Raw genomic sequence first — 21,927 nt, forward strand, 5'->3', positions numbered from 1 at the left:
GGCTGTTAGTTTCTGTGCTTCCTGGAGTCCTGAGGTAGGGAGTATCCCCTTGGCCGGAAGATGATTTTTCCTGAAGGAGTCCTTCTCTGCTTTTTGGTTTTGGTCACTGTATGGCCAGTGTTTCTCCGGAGTTGCCACTGCTCACCTCAGGTTTATAGCCCTGAGTAGTAGCTGTGGTCTATGTTAGGCAGGGGGGGATCTCCTCTTACCCATAAAATTTCTCAAGACAGTTGCCCCACTGCTGGGTTTCTTGTTATAAATTTAGTGTGCTGCTGCTCACTAAATTTCCATGTACAGTCCTCTTGAAGAGACTGCTGATTCCCTAGCTGTGGGGTTTTCTCCCAACAGAGAAACTCAGTCTGTTATCCTGGGGCGCACAGTTCTGTCTGAGAAAGTGGGAGGTGCACTCAGCAAGTCTCTGGGCCAGAGGCTGATTGCTCTGCTCTGGACCTGGAGAATCTGCACCTAGGTTGAGTTGGTGCCTGGGGGCACTGCTCTGGTCTGGAGGCTGGGTGCCTCACTCTGGACCAGAAGCTGTGTGTCTCTGTCTGGGATGGCGGCTGTAGGCACCGATCTGGTCCAGATGCTGTGGATGCAGCCCCCCTGAAGGATCAGGGATTCCTACAGTTTTGGCAGTCCAGCCAGGGACAACTGGCCGATCCCTGGCACAGTATCTGAGGGCTGCTGTAATGGCTCTTCGGCTCCTGGAGGTCCGAGGATGCAGCTGTGTGTCCCAGTGCCCCAGGGGAACGCAACAATGGCGGCAGAGCACAGCGCTTCTGCCTGCACTAGAGTCTGCGTGAGTCCAGGAAGTGTTCTGGTGCTGGGTGTCCTAAGCGTTAGAGATGCTGACCCCCTCCGCTGGGGGTTTCCTCCTGCCAGAGACACGCAGTCTGGTGCCCTGTTGCCCTGGTGCCCACAGTTCTATCTGAGGCGGCGAATCACGCGCGCAGGCAGGGCTCTGTGCAGGCAGGCGCCTTTGTCCCGGCTCTGGGTCCGGGGCTGGCTCCTGGGGCACCCGCGGAACCCGAGTCTTTTCCAGGGGATGTCTGGGCAACCTGGGGTCGGTCCCAATTGTTTCCTGCTCCGTGGGGTTATCTCCCGACTGGGAAATCCAGTCTATGGTGTTGTGGGCCCACAGTTTAGTCTGGGACCGTGACCAGATCGCGCTGGCGGGTAGCTCTGGGCTGGCGACCAAGCGCCTGGCAGAACGGGGATCTCTTCCGCGGTTTTGCCGGGTGAGTTAAAGCTGATCGAATCCCCCACCGTGGGGTATCCTCTCACCTGAGAAACACAACCACTTGTGTTTTATGGCCGCGAGTTCTGATTGCTGGTCACTGTGCCAATCCTGCTGTGCTGCTCCTCAGAATGAGAGTCCTCCCGGCGCCGCCATCTTACCACGCCCTCCACATATCGCTATTTAAAGACTATTTTCTGTTGTTTTTATTTGTTTGTTTGTTTGTTTAAGTATTTATTGTTACTGTTGTTACCAAGAGACTTGAGATTGAAAGAGACAGTCCCTTTGCTTAATGTTAAGAGCTAGGGCTGAGTTTAGAAGTTCAAATCAGTATCAAGGTGAGATTCTGGTATTTTCCCATGGCAGCTGTCAAACTATGGGGGTGAATTGTGCTTTGCTATACAAATGGAAACTTTATTTGAAATTGAGTAGCTCTCTAGAATTCCCATTGTATTTGTCTTAGAGCTCCCTTGGAGGACCAACCTCAAAAAATCCTGCAGAAAGAATAAAAGCATCTGCTTTGATAGTCTGCAGGGCAGAGGCTTTCAGAGGCCCTCTGTGGCAGGTTCCTAGGTTGTTTCCTGTTTTCTTCTTCTGGCTTTCTGGCAGAGTGAATGGAATTTTAGGTAAGAAGTGGGAAATAGCAAAAGCTGGAGAGGACAGGAACTCCACAAGGAGAGCAACAGAACAAGAAAATCTGAACACAGGGAACTTCCCAGAGACTCATACTCCAACCAAGGACTATTCGTGGAGATAACCTAGAACCTTTGTACAGATGTAGCCCATGGCAGTTCAGTGTCCAAGTGGGTTACATAATAATGGGAAGAGGGACTGCCTCTGACATAATCTGATTGGCCTGCTCTTTGATCACCTCCCCCTGAGGGGGGGAGCAGCCTTACCAGGCCACAGAAGATGACAATGCAGCCACTTCTGATGAGAACTGATCAGAAAGGAGAGGAGAACCTCCCCTATCAGTGGACTTGGGGAGGGGCATGCATGCAGAAAGGGGAGGGAGGTGGGATCGGGAGGGAAGGAGGGAGGGGCTTATGGGGGGATATAAAATGAATAAAGTGTAATTAATAAAAGTTAAATAAAAAAATTTAAAAAAAGAATAAAAGCCTCTTGGTGAAAATAACTCGCAGTCAAGAGCAAATCACAATGCCCTTCCTGATGTTGGAGACTCCCAACATTTCATAAACTAATTAAGGATTTCATTTGTACTTCCCTGATGTGAAGTTAAGAAATAAAACCACTCCAGCCAGTGTGCATTTCAAGTATGTACAAGATTGTACCATTTCTCCAGACAGTAATCTAGCAATATTCTTCTGAGAAATTATGGTAAAAATCCAATAGCTCCCTTAGCTAGTATTTTACTAAAATTTGAATCACTTCTTCCTCCATTGTCTCCCAGAGCTCATCTCTTCACCTAAAATTACAAGAGATCAAAGAGAAAAAAAGACAGATGGAGAAAAAGAAAAGGAAGAAGGAGGCATCTATATTCTGGGAAAAGGGAAGAGAAGGAAACAGTGGTAGGAGAGGGGAGGAGAAAAAGCAAGGATAATGACTGGCATTTAACAGATCCTCAGAAACTATACTTCAGTTGAAGTATAGTTTTATTTATTGGGGACCAAAGAGAATAATGACTATTTTTTTTAGCATTTTTTAAAGATTTATTTATTTATTATGTATATAGTGTTCTGTCTGCATGTATACCTGCATATCAGAAGAGGGCACCAGATCTCATTATAGATGCTTGTGTGCTGCCATGTGATTACTGGGAATTAAGCTCTGAAGAGCAGCCAGTGCTCTTAGCCATAAAAGAAAAGTGTGGGAAACAGCAGTCTTCAACAGTACTTAAGAGCAACCAAGAAAAAAAAAAATGAACTCTCTTTTCAGCATAAAAGAGTAAATTTAGTTATGAAGATAACTCCTTAGAAGCAATAGTTATTAAAGAATTTAGAGAATTTACTGAAATGGCCTTACTAGTTCTTTCCAAGAATTCCTTAAATTAATAGGGCACATTTTTACCTTTCTGAGATGATCAGAAGTTGCTCATTGAAGGACAGGCACCAAACATGTTAGGTTTGGGGTGTTTAAATGGAAGGATGTTAGATGTTAGATATGGGCAACAAGACACAGAAGTGGGGGGAAAATCCACTGAAACCTTTAGATGATCAGAGCTAGGATGCAGAAGCTCGTTCCGGATCTGGGACACCAGACTGATTCTGTCCTCAGGAGGAGCACACTGATGACTCAGGAGTCGAATGGCTGTGTCACTGAGTTTGTCGTCCATTCTTCTTGAACTGCAGGAATCACCACGGTGCTCACCATGTCCACTATCGTCACCGGCGTGAGTGCCTCCATGCCCCAGGTGTCCTATGTCAAGGCAGTGGATGTGTACATGTGGGTCAGCTCCCTCTTTGTGTTTCTGTCAGTCATTGAGTATGCAGCAGTGAATTACCTCACCACAGTGGAAGAGTGGAAGCAACTCAACAGGAGAGGAAAGGTACAGCTCTGCCTTGAGTGTCAGCTCCTTTCGTAATGTGGTTGGCTTGGTTTCCTTTTCCAGTTGCTGGGAGAGAACACCCTGACAAAAGCAATTTCCAAGAAAGAGGGTTTATTTTGGCTCACAGTTCAAGGCTACCATTCATCACAGTGCGGGAAGTCAAGCTGCTTGAAGCAGCTGGTCATATTGCATCCACCATCAGGAAGTACAGAACGAATCATGCAAGCTGCTCTCCTAGTCTCTGTTTATACAGTTCAGGGTACTAGCCAGGGAATGGTGCCACTCACAGTGCGAGGGGTTTACCATCTCAGACAATGCAATTTAGAGAACCATCTACTGACAGGCCAGAGGCCCATCTGGCAAGCAATTCTAGATTCTGTCAAAATGACAATTAGAAATGAAAATCCCAGTTACAAAGAGTAATTTGACAAGGGAAAAGTGAGCAAGAGTATGAAAATATGTGAAACTTTAGTCTCTGCTCCATGCTGGCTGTTCTTCTCAGTATCCCTGTTCATGTTCACAAGGAGCTTTTTTGCATGATTGATTCTTCTCGGTGTGGATTGGTCCTTTGACTCCTCCCTATTAAGAAAGGGGGGCTGTTGTACAAACCTGACCCTAATTGATAATGATGATGGTGGTGGTGACAGCTAGAAAGTATTAAGTGGTCATTTTATATTGGCATTATGCCAACACCTAAAAGATTTCATGTGATTTGATTTTCATAGTGACCCTGAGAAGTCAATGTCTTCTCACCTTCGTTTCACAGAGGTAAAGTAAGCACATCCAGGGTCACACAGCTAGAAGGGCTCTGGATTAGCTTTTGAGTTTACAACTTCAAAGGCTCTTCTCTCAACCAATAATGACTTTTTTTGTGTGTGTGTGTGATGTAGAGGAGTGTTAGAACAAAACAAGGAGTTCTTCCACCCATAATTTCTTGGCAATGGGATATCTTCTGCACTTTAAATGTGATCATGCTTTTTTTTACATTGCTTAATAAAATGTATTTGTTGCTTTTTACTGCTCTGTTTCACAAATGGTTTGGGCACCAGTCTCCTATTCGCAAAAAAACTTATATAAGGTATTGCACCTCTGAATTCTGATAAAAGTCACCCATTTGTTTGCTAAACTACATTCAAGAAACAATCTCTGTATGTGCACATATACATAATTTTAATGAAATGTGTTCACGCTGGCTTCAGAGATATTTTTAAAAGATTTTTTTTTAATGTATGTATATGAATGCTTCGCCTGTGTGTTTGTTAAGAGTTCCACATGTGTACAGTGTCCACAGTGGCCAGAAGAGGGCATTCAATCCCTTGCAAATGGAGTTACAGACTCCATTGTAATCTATCATGTGGGTACTGGAAACAGAACCCAAGTCCTCTGCGAAAGCACTAAGTGTTTTTAACTGCAGAGCTATCTCTCCAGCCCCAAAGTTTGCAGATTGTCAATTTGAGCATTTGTGCATACTCAGAACATCATTTGTTATTTTAATTTTCCTAATGAGAGTATTTCTTATTCTCACATTTTTTTACGTCATCATTGGCTGAAACTTCATATCAGGTGCCTTGTTTAAGTCATGAAGAAACAATCTTCTCTGCTTAAAAGCCGACAAGCAGGATTTTGCTGAAATAGAATGATTTGACAAATGATATACAGAACACTGAGTTGTGATTCAGGCCTCTGAGAATAAATAACTTCAGTCTTTCATGTTATGTTCTTTGAGTCAAAGCTCTTTAGGAACTGACTGTTTTATTCAACAAGCATTTGTTTCTTTTGTTGACTGTGTGAAGCTTTGTCGTACGCACAAACATCCTGAGGTCGATGCAGGTGGGAGGACGCCAGGAGCTTTCAGTTGCGGGTGGCACTCTAGTGCACGGACACTACCAGTGTTCTTGTGGGGCCTAACTCGTCTACATATCTGACAATCTCCACGTGATGCCCGAGCTCCAGGTGATGCTGAAGCCTCTGGTCCTTACCAACGCTGGAGAAAACTATGACTTGGATAATCTACGGCGTGAAAGATAAATGGGAGAAAATGTGTGCAGAGGGAAAGATTTTCTTGTTTGTTTTTGTTTTAATGTGGTGAGTGGTTAATCCAACGATGAGATACAGAAGTAAACTGGAATCACTAATCTATTTCTTTGACTCTGAAGTACACCTTCCTGCTTTTACCTGCCACACAATGTACCTGTTCACACCACCTGAAAGTTTTATTTATTTATTTATTTTGTTTATTTAATCACTTCAAAGCCTAATCCCAGTCCCACCCTCACACTTCCCTCTACCCCATCCAGCTTCTCCTTCTTCTCAGAGAAGGGGAAGCCCCTAAAAGGTACCAACCCAGCCTGGAAACTCAAGTCACAGCAGAATATTTCTATTATTACTTAAATTTGTTATTTGACAATTTTCCACATGGATATTATACAAACTGAATACTTTCACCCCAAACCCTCCCCAATCTTCCTAAATCCCTGTCTGTTTCTTCTACTTCCTCTCTCCTCTTTTTCGTGTCTCTTCATTTTGTTTTGACACACCTAGTTTAACCAGGGTCGTCTGTATGAAGCGATCTATCGCAGCTTGGTGAGCTCAGCAGTGGACACACAACTAAGGACAAGGACCTCTCCCTCTTCCAGAATCTGTCAGTAACCAATAGTTCAGCTGTTATGATATATTTAAAAATGACATGCAACATATCTGGCAGGCTGCACATGATAACCTCATAGATTACTAGGCAACCCAGAAGCAGGCTGCCTGTGTGCTAACATCAGCTGTAATGGGTATCTCCCTTGAGCTACCCTCTTACCATGCCAATCTTACTGTACCTGCCTTTTCATCCCCAGTATTCCCCTCTGTACTTTGCTTTTACCATGTTCTACTATCGCTCCTCACTGAGAATGATACATCCTACCAACCTCCCCTTCCTGCTTTCCTGGCTTCCCAAGGCATTTCAAGTTAAACAAACACAACTAGAGTTAAAGCTTAGAACTGCACATGAAAGAGAAAATGCAGCATTTGTACTTTGTGGTCTGGATTGTGGCTTGGCAACATTTTCCAGTTTCGTCTATTCAACTGAAAAGATCATAATTCCAGTTTTCTTTATATCTGAAAAAAACATTATTGTATTGGTTACCACATTTATGTTATCTATAGACATTTGGCTGCTTCCATTTTGTAACTACTATAAACAGAATGGCTATGAGCAGAGATGTGCAGGTACCTCTCTAGTATGCTGTAACACCCTTTGGAGTTATACCTAGAAGTGGTGTAGGTGGTTCCTATGCTAATTGTAATTCTAGTTTTTACTATTTTTTTTTTTAGAAACTTCCAGGTGGATTTCTAAAGTGGCTTCAACCATTTACACTTCCAGCAACAGTGCATAATAATTAATATCCCTTTCTCCACAGCATTTGTATTCATGATGATAGCAATTATAGCTGAGGTGAGATAGAATTGCAAAGTCATTTAAATCAGCATTTTTCTGATGGCTAAGAATGCTGAACACTTTTAAAGTGACTCCTTGACATTTGTGCTGCTTCTTTTGAGAACTCTCTTTTCTTCTGCAGTCATTTTAAATTAGATTGCCTGAGTAATTGTTCAGTGTTTTTTGGGGAGGGTTGCTTTGTTTTTATTCCTTTTTCTATTCTAGACATGAATCCTCTGTTAGATGTATAAATGGCAGAGATTATCTCCCTTTTTGTGAGCGGCCTCTTTACTCGATTGACAGTTTCCTTCGCTGTAGAGAAGACTTGAGTTTCATGAAATACCCTCTGTAGATTATTGGTCTTATTTCCTGCACCACCAGAGTACTATTAAGAAACCCATTACCTGTGACTATATGTTGAAATGTATACTTCCTACTGTTTCCCTAGCAGTTTCAGAATAACAGTCCAATGTGTAGGTCCTTGATCCATTTGGAGTTAAGTTTTGTGTAGAGTGAGAGATACAGATCTTTTGCACGGTGATGCCCAGGTTTCCTAGTACTGCTTGTTAAAGATGTTGTCTTTTCTCCAATGTATATTTTTGACAACTTTGTCAATGACAAATCACCTGTAGTTAGGGAGTTATATTTGGTTTCTCTATTCTATTCCACTGTTCTAGGGGTCTACTTTGGTTCCACTACCATGCTGTTTTATTATTTTGGCTCCATAACATAACTTGAAATCAAATATGGTGTTACCTCCTACAATATTCATTTTGTTCGGGATTGTTTTGGCTGTTTGATCTTTTGACTTTGGCAGTTTGAATAGAAATGTTCCCCATAGACTAATGTGTTTGAATGCTTGGCCCATGGCAAGTGGCACTATTAGGAGGTGTGGCTTTGTTGTAGCATGTGTGGCCTTGTTGGAGGAAATCTATCACTGCAGTGGGGGAGAGGGTGGACTTTAAGGTCTCCTTTGAGCAAGCTATGCCCAGTGTGACACACAGTTTCCTGCTGCTACCTGTGGATCAAGACGTAGAATTCTTAGCTCCTTCTCCAGCACCATGTCTGCCTGTATATCTCCTGCCATGATGATAATGAACTAAACTTCTGAAACTGTAAGCCAGACCCAATTAAATGTTTTCCATTATAAGAGTTTCCATGGTTGTGGTGTCTTTTCACAGCGATAAAACCCTAACTAAGATATTGATATTGCATTGACTCTATAGATTGCCTTTAGTATAAGACAATATCCATGTTCTATGAGCTTGAAAAATCTTTCCATCTTTTAGTGTCTCCTTCAATTCTTTTCTTCTAGATTTATTTTAGTTTAGTGAAACATAAATTTTAATGTATGTCTTTATGGTTTTATGAATTTTATACTGTGATAGCTTCCTTTCATCCTTAATTTTATTCATTTATACCTTCTCTTTCTTTTGGCAAAAAAAAATGTAAATCTTGTTTATCTTTACAAAAAGTCAGTTCTTCATCTCATTGATTCTTTATATTAGTATATTTTTTAAAATTCTGCCTTGTTGATAATTATTTTTCCCCATCTACTATTTTTTGAATTTACTTTTTCTTGATTTTCAAGGCTTTAAAGTACATCATTAAGTTATTTCTATTAAATCTTATTCATTTATGTCAGCACTTAGAGATATAAATAAACATTACACAGGACTGCCTTCACTGTATCCCATAGATTTTGGTATGTCATTTTCATTTTCATTTTATTCTAGAATTTTTTAAAATTTTCTTTATTAATTTCTTCAGTGAACTGTTCATAAATAGTGTGTTGTGTTATCTCCCTGAATTTGTGTGTTTTCTATATTTTCTTTTGATGTTGATATTTAACTTCATTTCATTGTGGTATGATAGAATGCAAGATCTTTCCATCCCTCTTTCCTATTCCTCAGAAAAGGGGACTCCTCTTTCCCTACCAACTGACCCCAACCTATCATGTCTCATCAGAACTGCCTGCATCTGCTTCCTCTATGGCCTGGCAAGGTCATCCCACCAGGGGGAGTGATTGAGGAGCGGGCAACAGAGTCCATGTCAAAGACAGCCTCTATTCCCCTTACTAGGGAACCCACATGGCTACTGAGGGGCCTATCAGCTATATCTGAACAGAGGGCCTAGATCCTTACCATGCATGGTTCTTGGTTGGTGCATCAGTCCCCCCCCCCCCCCCCCCCCCCGGGCCCAAATTTGTTGTCTCTGTTAGTCTTCTTGTGGCACCCCTGTCCCCTCCGGCTTTTCTATCTCCCCCCACCTTTCCATAAGATTCCATGTGCTCTGCCCAAAGTTTGGCTGTGAGTCTTAACATCTGCTTTAATCCCCTGGTAGGTGGAGTCTTTCAGAGAACATCTATGGTAGGCTCCTGTCCTGTTCGCTCTCTTTAACCACTTCTTGTGTCTGTTCTATTTGGCCTTCTGAATAAGAATTAAGCAACCTCCCTAGGGTCCACTTTGTTACTCAGCGTCTTTAGATCTGTGGATTGCAGTGTGGTTATCCTGTATTATATGGCTAATATGTGCTTCTAAGTGAGTATATACCATGCTTGTCTTTCTGGGTAGGGCAGAATGGGTTAAGCGTGGCTAAGATTCCTGGGCTCTGGGTCCAGGAGAATCACCGGAAGAGAGGAAGAAGAAGCACACCACAATGGGTTGGCATGGAGAAGGAACCACGTAGGCCAAAGACCCCAGAAATGGCATGAGAGTAAAATTATAAGCAAGTATTTATGAGATTTTGGATAGAAGGTAGCCCAGATAGGAATGTTTAAGGCAGATGGCATGGGATTCGAGTTGGTAGGTTATTGAACTAACATAAGTAGAATTATCTGCCCAGCCCAAAGTGTTATAAGGCAATTATAAAATCTAACAGGTGTCTGTGTTGTATTGATTGTGACAGCAGGTTAAATACTGCTGTAATAATTATAGGGAAAATAATAAACATATAGCCCGACACCATTTAATTTCCAATGAGAGCAGCCTATATAAAAGACGTGGAAGAAGAAAACTTTTGCTCTTTGCCTGCTTGCTCACACTCACTGGTAAGTCCATTTCTTCACTGGCATTAGAACTTACTTCTTTGGGAAATAGTAAGAGCTGGAGGGGACAGGAATTCCACAAGGAGAGCAACAGAACAAGATAATTTGAACACAGGGAACTTCCCAGAGACTCATACTCCAACCAAGGACTATTCGTGGAGATAACCTAGAACCTTTGCACAGATGTAGCCCATGGCAGTTCAGTGTCCAAGTGGGTTACATAGTAATGGGAAGAGGGACTGCCTCTGACATAATCTGATTGGCCTGCTCATTGATCACCTCCCCCTGAGGGGGGAGCAGCCTTACCAGGCCACAGTAGAGGACAATGCAGCCACTTTTGATGAGAACTGATAGACTAAGATCAGAAAGGAGAGGAGAACCTCCCCTCTTGGACTTGGGGAGTGGCATGCATGCAGAAAGGAGAGGGAGGGTGGGATCGGGAGGGGAGGAAGGAGGGGCTTATGGGGGGATACAAGATGAATAAAGTGTAATTAATAAAAAATTTAAAAAAAAGAACTTACTTCTTTGGCATTCTGGGGTATACTGAAAACCAGCCAAGACATCCAGCCCCATGGCTTGAACAACTACTGGATTCTTGGATCTTCTTTTGGTAGACAGCATTGTTGGATTAACTGGACCATAGCCATCCTAATAAAACCCCTCTATACACACAACACACACACAACACACACACACACACACACACACACACACACACACATAGTCTATCAATTCTGTTCCTCTAAAGAATCCTAATAAGACACTTGCTATAAGGCCCTAATATGCAGTAAATTTTGGAGAAAGTTTCATGAGCTACAAAGAAGACTGTGTATCCCTTAGTGTTTAGGTAGAACATTCTGTAGATATCTGTTAGGTCATTTGATTTGATATTTCTTTTCACTCCAGTGTTTCTCTGTGTGTAGGTTTTTATTTTTTATTTTTTTGGTCTTGTTTTGTCCCATTGGCCTATTAGTGATAGATTTTCATGTATGAAATTTTCCCTCTGTTATGATGTTAGAATTAATCTTAAGCTCTGTAACAAGTGGTACTTACTTTATTAACCTTGATATGCATGTGCTTTGTGAGCATCTGTTTAGAATTTCAGTGTGCTGTTCACCGATTGCTCGCTTACTGAGAATGCTGTGAATTTATCTCTTCTTAATAGTTTTGGTTTGGAGTCTTCCACCATCATGACCACCTCTGCCACCACCACCATTCTCACTATGCAAATATCAACATCACTACCATCACACACACACACACACACACACACAAACACACACATACACACACACACACACACACACACACACACACATCTTAGCCAGCAACAGAGAAAGCATCGCAGATAATTATTTTAAAAATCTTTCATTAGTCCTGGACTAAGCTCAGAAGGAAAAGGAAGGGTATTCCTAAATCCAGATCCTGGAGCTCAGTTTATAACAGTCAGCTCTGTGTCTAGATAAAACATGCCTTATTTATGTGATTATCTGTGATCTGGAGAGAAAAACGAAAGACCAGGTCTAAATCCGTCTTTATCACACAGTTTACTTACAAACCTGTAAAAAAAACAGTAGCTTAGATATATTTGGTCCTTGTGGAGCTCCTATTCTTTCCATGTCATACAAACACCTTCTTCTTTCATATGATTCCCTGCATTCTGCCGAAGGTTTGTTTATGAGTCTTAGTATCTGCTTTGACACACTGCTAGGTAGAGTCTTTCAGAGGCCCTCTGTAGGAGGCTCCTGTCCTGTTACTTGTTTTCTCCTATGTCCAATGCACCTCCCATTTGTCTTTCTAAGTGAGGATTGATCATCTTACCTCAAGTCCTCTTTCTTGTTTATCTTCTTTAGGTGTATAGATTACATTATGTTTATCAGACCTTATAGGACTATATGAGTGAGTATATACCATGTGTGTTTTTCTCCTTCTGGGATACCTCACTCAGAATGATCTTTTCTAGATCCCACCATTTGCCTGCAAATTTCATGATTTCATCCTTTTTGATTGCTGAGTAGTATTCCATTGTGTAAAAATACCACAATTTCTGTATCCATTCCTCCGTTGAGGGATATCTGGGTTGTTTCCAGGTTCTGGCTATTACAAATATATCTGGCACAGGGTCTTTTCTGAGACTGACACTCAACCAAGGACCATATATGGATATAACCTAGAACATCTGCACGGATGAAGCCCGTGGTAGCTCAGTAACCAACTGGTTTCCCATAGTAAGGGGAACAGGGACTATTTCTAACTCAATGGCAGGCTCTTTGACCTCCCTGCTCCCCAAGGGAGGAGCAGTCCTGCTAGTCCACAGAGAAGGACTTTGTAGCCAGTTCTGAAGATACCTGATAAAACAGGATCAGATGAAAGGGGAGGAGGTCCTCCCCAATCAGTGGACTTGGAAAGGGGCAGGGAGGAGATAAGGGAGGGAAGGAGGGTTTCAGAGGGAATGAGGAAGCAGATACAGCTGGGATACAGAGTTAATAAAATGTAACTAATAATAAAAAATAAAATAAAATAAACAGTAGCTTATTCGCAAATTGGGACTATAAGCTTTGATTAATTACAGGAGTAATTCTAGATTGTCAGTGTGGAGAAAGAAAATAATTCTCCTGTTTTATAAAATTAGTTTTCTTAAACATGATGATAACATTTATTCAGATAAAAAGTAGACACCAGGTGATATAGGTAGGGAAACTAATGATGATACTGTAGCTTTTATATATTTAAATTTGTCATTGAATATTATTGGCTATCTGAGGCTAATAATTCTAAACTTTACTGAATCTTTATTTTGTCCATATTCAATTTATTACAGAATGATTCTCTCATTAAAACAAAAGGGGAGATGTAATGCAAAAATGTGGGTCCCCACCGGTTAGTTAACTGATGGCACAGAATAGTCTCCGTGTCTTTTTGATTCGGTAAAATATTATGGTTTTAAATTGCTATGAACCAAATGCACATCTTGACAGATTTTACTCTGCAGCCTCCAATTTAAATTCTAAATAACTTCATCTAGGATAGTCTCTCCACATTTGTTCATTTTTCAACTTCCCAAAAGATCAAGAAGGATTTTATTTTCTCCAAAAGCAATTACTCACAGCTGCTTCCTAGACACTGCTTAATGGTAGCAAGAGCCACTATCTTCCAGAGTAAAAATCAAAAGGAAAAAAAAAAATACCAGTATAGATTCAATCAGGAACGGTTGCTAGAAATCATTAATAATTTACTTCGTCAGAAAATTAAGCCAATTTCATTGTACTTAATCTGGCTTTGTTAGCATTATTTAGAAGTGTTTTTGGTAAAAAAAAAAAAAATGGAAGGACTGGCCAGTTTCATTTTAAAAGAATGAATAAAATCCTTTCAATAACTCTTCCCCAACTCAAGTGTAAGTAGAAAGTTACTGTTATTCTGGTTTGAGACCTGAAACTAAAACAGAAGACATAGATATGTGCTTACTATGTTCTGTCTACAGAAGAAAAATAAGTTGGAAAGCAAATCCAAGGAGCCTGTATTGATGACATGATAAATCATACTCACTCTCAACTCATAAAGCCGTGGCATGTTTTTCTTGTTCATGTTCATGTTATTCAGAACAAAGAGGGATGCAAGTATCTGTGGCAACTGTGTATCAGTTCAGGACTAAATTAGAAGTTATTGATAGTATAGTTGTATAGCATTTACTCATGCAATGCCCAAATATGTCATGGAATTAAATATAAAGCTCCGTGCTAAACCAGTATCTCCCAAGACAATGTTTTCCACTTATTATTAAAATCATTTTCTTAGTCAAATGCCAGAAGCAAAACTAGAATTCTATTCTGTATGACAAGCAAGACAAGCTTAACATTTATGGAAACTATTTAATATCTATCTGACTTACACTTTTCTATAGCTCTCATTTATAAAATCATATTTGTGACTTACTGAAGCAAAGTCTTTTTTTTTTTTTGGCAGATTTCTGGAATGTACAATATTGATGCAGTTCAAGTCATGGCCTTCGATGGCTGTTACCATGACAGTGAGACTGACATGGACCAGACCTCCTTCTTTCTACACTCAGAAGAGGATTCCATGAGAGCAAAGTTCACAGGAAGCCCTTGCACAGATTCACCTCAGATAAAGAGAAAATCCCTGGGAGGCAACGTTGGTAGAATCATCCTGGAAAACAACCATGCCATTGATACCTATTCGAGAATTGTATTTCCCATCGTTTATATAATATTTAATGTGTTTTACTGGGGTATATATGTGTAAAGAGGACTTTTCTGTTTGCTGATTTTTTTTCCTGTCTTCACAGAACTCAGGACTTGGCACATGTTAGGTAAGTGCTCTACCATTCCCAAACTGAAGAGGAATTTTTTTTAAATGCAAACTTCCAATGGAGTCAGATGGCGTTTTATGCCTCCTGGATATGAGTTGGACAGTTAAACTGGGATAGAGCCAGCTGTGACTCTTGGCTTAAAGAAGATGTAAAAACTGACTGATTTACATTTAGTGCAGTGTTTAGAGTCTTGGGAAATTTGACTTTATAAATAAGTCTTGCAGGTATGTGTATTATGGGAGAAAATTTTCCACCAGAAATGAATTGTTTGTAACTATTTCATCTTGACACTCTCTTATTGTGAAAATAATCTTTTTTAAAAACTAGGCAATAAAGCTTACTATGATATTTATTCAAGGATAGCTGATTTCTTAGTATCCGCCGAATGACAGATGGCACTGTCCTAAGGGGAAACTCCCATCTTCAAGTGGTTCCATCCACACACAACCAAGTTCTGTGAGCGACCTCTTCTTCTATCTCTAGCCACATTTGATATATATTAAATTTCACATATTATTAAGTCCAAAATGGGAAAAAATATTTAAACACCACTCTGTCTTTAGTAATATTAAATTTACCTACAGTCATCAATAACAGTATTTAGTATTTTGTAGATGAGGCATAGGTTTCATAACTTTGTGTTTGTATTGGTTATTTTTCTGTGCTGTCACACAATGACCAAAGCAACTTTTAGAAGAAAGAGTATATTTGCCTTTACAGTTCCCAAGAGGTAAGAGCCCACGTCGGTGAAGAAGCACAACAGGTAGCAGCAGGCACGGTGGCAGGAGGAGCCAGATGAGATCTCATGTCTTCAAACCACAAGCAGAACAAATTGAAAATGGCTCAGATTTTTAAACTTTCAAAGTCTGCCTCCAGTGATGTAATTCCTCCAACAGTGCCACACTTCCTAAACTTCCCCCAACAGTGCCTCCAATTTAGGACCATATGTTTAAATACACGAGCCTATGGGAGACATCCTCACTCAGACCACCACAGCGTTTGTCCAATTTTTCTCCATAGTGTTCATTGGCTGCCTACATGTATCAGACACTTAGCTGTTACATACTAAAAAGAGAACAAGAAATGCCTCCTCCCAATGTATAGTCATGAAAAAATGGCAAACTAGTAGAAAAACCAATTTAGTGATGGAGAGCATGGACTAATATACGCTGTCCTGAAAGGGAGGTGTCAAGGGAGGAAAAAGAACACCAATAAAGAGACCCTCAACTTATAAACAAGTGAGGGTTATCTGGACATCACACCAAGCAAAGAAACTGAATAAAATGTGTGTGTCCTACAGTAATTTTCATTGCAACAACAAGCAAATCAGGCCAAGTGGGCATTGCATAAACGTTGCTCAGTATAAAGCCTTCCCATGACCTGTATTCATTTTTCAGATTGGCAGTGTACGTGAGTCAGTGTTGAGTATTTTATTCAAAAGGCACAATTTAGAGCAAATCTATTGGCAGGAAATCAGAAAATGTCCCCCTTCTTATTTTGACTGCTGAAAATGAATTAAGGGTATAAACTAAATAATGTAGTCAGTTCAATGTAGTGCCTTTTATTTTACCACACAAACAAAATGGTTTGAATTATTCAATGCCAGTTAAAGAAACAAATAAATTCCTGCATGACTGACAGGAATATTGATTTTGCCCCTTATGAGATGCATAGGTTTCCAGAAAATTCTTTCTCTCTCCTATGTAGAAAGGAGTAAAGGAGAATTCTTTCTAAATTATGGCTTTGCTACTAGGCATTCTGAGACATTTTTTTAATTTTATTAATAGTTTTTCCAATTCTTTAAAAAGCTTCTCAGAGATTGTATTCTTCTAGGATACTATACAAAAGTGAGCTAATATTTATCTTAAACATTACCCATTTAGTTGTAAATAGACTATAATTTAAATTTTTAATTGTATATTTAATGGCTGTTAAACTTGATTTATTAAGGAAATTTTGTAGGATTACATTTTGGAAAATATAGTATAAATTAATATCTTAGGTGGCTGAAGATCTATAGCTATTAATTAGTGTAGTAGTAGTTGGATTATATTTATGATTTTAACAAAATCTGTGTGTGATTAAAAAAGAAAATAATTTAGAAACAGAAACACCCCGACTGTTCCCTTCATCCAGTTCTCTGGCTCTTTGGAGATGGCTGTTTTTCTCATACTTTGAATTTCAGCATTCACAATGCTTAAAGCTTCCCCTGAGCATATTCATTTCACTATTTTAAATCAGATGTGTCACTGGATACACTTGGCAATCTAGGCTAGGAGAATGGGCCTTGATCATACTCCATACATTCTCTGTATTGTCTTGAGAGTAGTCGTTAATGCACAACTGTTGGCCAATCAAATGCAACTTCTGCTAATATCTAGAAACACAGGCAGTATATCTTCCAGTAATAAATGTCTAACACTTGGAAATAAAATCCGTTTCCTGCACCGGGGAATTATCAGACCATTCAGAACGAGCTGCAAGGATGTTCGTCAGCATGCTTCTCATCAAATCTGCCATTTGTGAAACTGAAGTGTTCCCGTTTGCTTCATTTCTACAAGGGGGAGACAAGATTTCTGGGGAGGTTCTTATTTCAATAAGAATGAAAGCACAGTTATCTGGAAAATATAGACAGGACAGAGAGCATATAATAGTTACCTCATTTCAATTTTCACTTCATTTACTGATCAAAATCCTGAACAGACTGCAGGAGCGTTCACAGAGGGATAAGCCTGGATAAAACAGGGGGATTTCAGAACACAAGCTGCTTTGTAAGATATTTTTTAAAAGCCAGCCAGCTTGTAAATTGCCTAAATATAGAAATGAGCAGGTTTGTAAGTACTGCTCAAGGAAACCTATGAAAGTGTGTTATTTGAACTTAGCTTTATGGTTTTTGTTATAATTAGAAAAGTATAGTTTCCCTATCCTTTAAAAAATGGATACCAATTGATAAAACTATGTCTACCAAAAATTAGACATTTAATATTTTAATTATATTATTAAAGGTTTTCTATTAATAACATTTTTTCTTTTTTAGTCTGAATTATACTTGGATTTTTCCATGTTTCATTACCATAAAAGTTAAGTTGCAATTCTTTTGCTCTTGGTAGGATGGCCATTTTTATTATTTTAATTTTACTATTGATTAGCATGGGAAATCTTTCCAACTTCTGGTATCTTCTTCAGTCTCTTTCTTCAAAGACTTAAAGTTATTATCATACAAGTTTTTTGCTTGTTTGGGTACATTTACCCCCACCATTTTTATATAATTCGAGGCTATTGTGGAGGGTGTCGTTTCCCTGATTTCTTTATCAGTCTGTTTGTCATTTCTGTATAAGAGGGCTACTGTTTTGTTTGTTTGTTTGTTTTGTTTTGTTTTGTTTTTCAGTTATTCTTATGTCCAGACACTTTGTTGAAAGTGTTTTTTCATCTTGTAGGAGTTCTCTGTTGTATTTTTTTGGATCACTTACTATCATATAACCTACAGTCCTGATACTTTGACTTCTTCCTTTGCAATCTGTATGCCCTTAATGTCCTTCAGTGGACTTGTTGCTCTGGCTAGATACTTCAAGTACTACATTGAATAGATATAGAGAGACAGAGCAGCCTTGTCTTGCCCTGATTTTAATAGAATTGCTTTGGGTTTCTCTCCATTTAATTTCATGTTAACTATAGGCTTGCCATATATTGCCTTTGTTGTGTTTAGTTACATCCGTTTTATCCCTAATCTCTCCAGGACTTTTGTCATGATGGGGTGCTGGATTTTTTTAAACATCTAATGAGATGATCATATAGTTTTGTTTTGCTTTATTCAGTTTGATTATATTGTGAAATGCTTTTTCTAATATAATGAACCATCCATGCATCTCTGGGATAAAGCCTATTTCAATATTGGGAATAATCTTTGTGTGTGTGTGTTCTTGGTTTGCAAGTGTTTTATTGAGTATTTTTGCACCTATGTCCATAGGGAATTGGTCTGTAATTATATCTCTGTGTCTCTCTGTCTCTGTATATATGTCTCTGTCTCTCTTTGTTAAGTCTTTATGTGAATTGGGCAATGTTCCTTCTCTTTCCATTTTGTGAAATAATTTGAGGAGTACTGGAGTTAACTCTTCTTTGAAAGTCTGGCAGAATTCTGTGATAAAACCCTCTGGCCCTTGCTTTTGTTCTTTTGGTTGAGAGATTTTCAATGACTGACTGTTTCTATTTCGTTAGGCCTTATAGGTCTATTTTAATTGGTTTCTTATCTTGATTTTACTTTGGTAAGTGGTATCTATTGAGAAAATTATCCATTTCTTTAGATTTTTCCAATTTGGTAGAGCACAAGATTTAAAGTATGTCTTTATCATTCTCTGGATTTCCTCTGTCTATTGTTATAACCCTTCCCCTTTTATTTCTGATTTTGTTCATTTGCATATTCTCTCTGTGTCTTTTAGTTTAGATAAGGGTTTGTGTATCTTGTTGATTTTCTTCCTGTTCCACTTACTAGAGAAACCCATTTGGATACCGAGCTACCATGGGCTACATCTGAGCAGGGGTTCTAGATTATATCCATACATGGACCTTGGTTGGAGATACAGTCTCAGAAAAAACCCCTGTGTGCAGATATATTTGGTCCTTGTGGAGCTCCTGTCCTCTCCAGGTCATACTAACTCCCTCTTCTTTCATATGATTCCCTGTACTCTGGCAAAGATTTGATTATGAGTCTCAGTATCTGCTTTGATACACTGCTAGGTAGAGTCTTTCAGAGGCCCTCTGTGGTAGGCTCCTGTCCTGTTACTTGTTTTCTCCTACATCCAATGACCATCCCACTTGTCTTTCTAAGTGAGGATTAATCATCTTACCCTGGGTCCTCTTTCTCGTTTATCTTCTTTAGGTGTATAGATTTCATTATGTTTATCATATCTTATAGGTCTATATAAGTGAGTATATACCATGTGTGTCTTTCTCCTTCTGGGATAGCTCACTCAGAATGATCTTTTCTAGATCCCACCATTTGCCTGCAAATTTCATGATTTCCTCATTTTTGATTGCTGAGTAGTATTCCTTTGTGTAAAAAATACCACAATTTTGTATCCATTCCTCCATTGATAGACATCTGGGTTGTTTCCAGGTTCTGGCTATTACAAATAAAGCTGCTACAAACATGGTTGAGCAAATGTCCTTGTTGTGTACTTGAGCAAATTTTGGGTATATGCCTACCAGTGGTATATCTGGGTCTTGAGGAAGCACTATTCCTAGTTGTCTGAGAAAGCACCAGATTGACTTCCAAAGTGGTTGTACCAGTTTACATTCCCACCAGCAGTGGAGGAGGGTTCCCCTTTCTCCACAACCTCTTCAGCATGTGTTGTCATTTGAGTTTTTGATTTTAGCTATTTTGATAGGTGTAAGGTGAAATCTCAGGGTCGTTTTGAATTGCATCTCCCTGATGGCTAAGGATGTTGAGCATCTCTTTAAGTGTTTCACTGCCATTCTATATTCCTCTACAGAGAATTCTCTGTTTAGCTCCGTACCCCATTTTTTAATTGGATTACTTGATTTATTGCTTTTTAACTTTTTTAGTTCTTTATACATTCTGGATATCAGCCCTTAGTCAGATATAGGTTTGGTGAAGATCCTTTCCCAGTCTGTAGGCATTCGTTTTGTTCTGATGACAAGGTCTTTTGCTTTACAGAAGCTTTTCAGTTTCATGAGGTCCCATTTATTGATTGTTGCTCTTAGAGCCTGTGCTGGTGGTGTTCTGTTCAGGAAGTTGTCTCCTGTGCCAATGAGTTCTAGGCTGTTCCCCACTTTTTCTTCTAACCGATTTAGAGTATCTGGTTTTATGTTGAGGTCTTTGATCCTCTTGTACTTTAATTTTGTGCAGGGTGCTAAATATGGATCTATTATCATTTTTCTGCCTGTAGACATCCAATTGGATCAGCACCATTTGTTGAAGAAACTGTCTTTTTTCCATTGAATGGTTTTGACTTCTTGGTCAAAAATCAAGTATTCATAGGTGTGTGGGTTTATTTCTGGGTCTTCTATTCGGTTCCATTGATCCTCCTGTTTCTATGCCAATACCATGCAGTTTTTATTACTATTGCTCTGTAGTACAGCTTGAGATCGGGGATGGAGATACCTCCAGATGATCTGTTGTTGATGCAATGAACTTTCCTCTTAGCCCTGCTTTCTTTGTGTCCCATAAGTTTGCGTATGCTATGTATTAATTTTTATTGAATTCTAGAGAATCTTTAATATCTTTATTTCTGTCGACCAATTTTTTCATTCAGTAGAGAGCTGTTCAGTTTTCATGAGTTTTTAGGCTTTCTGATGCTGATATCTAGCTTTAATCTGTGATGTTTTCATGGATAAAATTAGCCTCCTTGGTTTGGGTTTTTTCTTCTAGTACCTTCTGTAGGCCTGGATTTGTAGACATGTATTGTTTTAATTGGATTTTGTCAAGGACTGTGTTATTTTCTTCATCTATGGTGAGTAATAGTTTTGCTGGGTATGGTAGTCTGTCCTGGCATCTGTGGTCTCTTAGAGTCTGCAGCACATCTGTCCAGGCACTTCTGGCTTTTAGAGTGTCTATTGAGAAGTCTGTGTGATTTTAAAAGGTTTGCCTTTAAATGTTACTTAGTTTTTTTTCCTTGGTAGCTTTTAATATTCTTTCTATGTTCTTCATGTTTAGTATTTTGAATATTATGTGGTAAAGAGACTTTCTTTTTGGGTCTAGTCTATTTGGTGTTCTATACGTTTCTTGTGCCTTTATAAACATCTCCATATTTATAGGTTAGAAAGTTTTTCTATGATTTTGTTGAAAAATTTTTCAGGCCTTTTGTCTGAATTCTTTTCCTTCCTCTATTCCTATTACTCTTAGGGTTTTTTCATGATGTCCCAGATTTCCTGGATGTTTTGTGTCATAAATTATTTTTTAGATCCAACATTTTCTTTGCCTGGTGTATATATTTCTACTATTATATCTTCAAGCCTGAGATTCTCTCTTCCAATTCTTTTATTCTGTTGGTGAAGCTTGACTCTCTAGTTCCTATTTAAATTCCTAAATTTTTCATCCACAATTCTCCCAGTTTCTGTTTTCTTTATTTTTTTTCTATTTCCATTGTCAGGTCTTAAATAGTTTTATTCATTTCCTTCAATTGTTTGTGTTTTCTTGGCTTTCTTTAAGGACTTATTAATATCCTCAAGTTGTATTTTTCTAGATTTATTTAAGGGATTTAATAATTTCCTCTAATTGTTTTTCTGGATTTCTTTAAGGGATCTATTAATTTCCTCCAGTTGTTTGTGTTGGATTTCTTTAAGGGCTTTATTCATCTTGATCTTAAAGACATCTATGAGCTTCATATTGCCAGGTTCAAGGTCTTTTTCTGTGCTTCAGCTATGT

General features: G+C 39.2%; 1 protein-coding gene across 1 annotated transcript in view; it reads left to right on the forward strand.

Moving 5' to 3' along the window:
• The window catches only part of Gabrr3 (gamma-aminobutyric acid type A receptor subunit rho3), a 62,541-nt gene extending 48,065 nt beyond the window's left edge, over positions 1-14,476 (forward strand). The window contains exons 8-9 of the mRNA XM_055594607.1: positions 3,547-3,743; positions 14,177-14,476. Of these exons, the coding sequence (XP_055450582.1) occupies positions 3,547-3,743; positions 14,177-14,476 (497 nt within the window). The remainder of the gene's footprint in view (positions 1-3,546; positions 3,744-14,176) is intronic.
• Positions 14,477-21,927: the final 7,451 nt, after the last annotated feature.

This window comes from Psammomys obesus, unplaced genomic scaffold, assembly GCF_907164565.1.
Source record: "Psammomys obesus unplaced genomic scaffold, mPsaObe1.curated_primary_1811, whole genome shotgun sequence".
In the NCBI taxonomy this organism is placed as follows: Eukaryota; Metazoa; Chordata; class Mammalia; order Rodentia; family Muridae; genus Psammomys; species Psammomys obesus.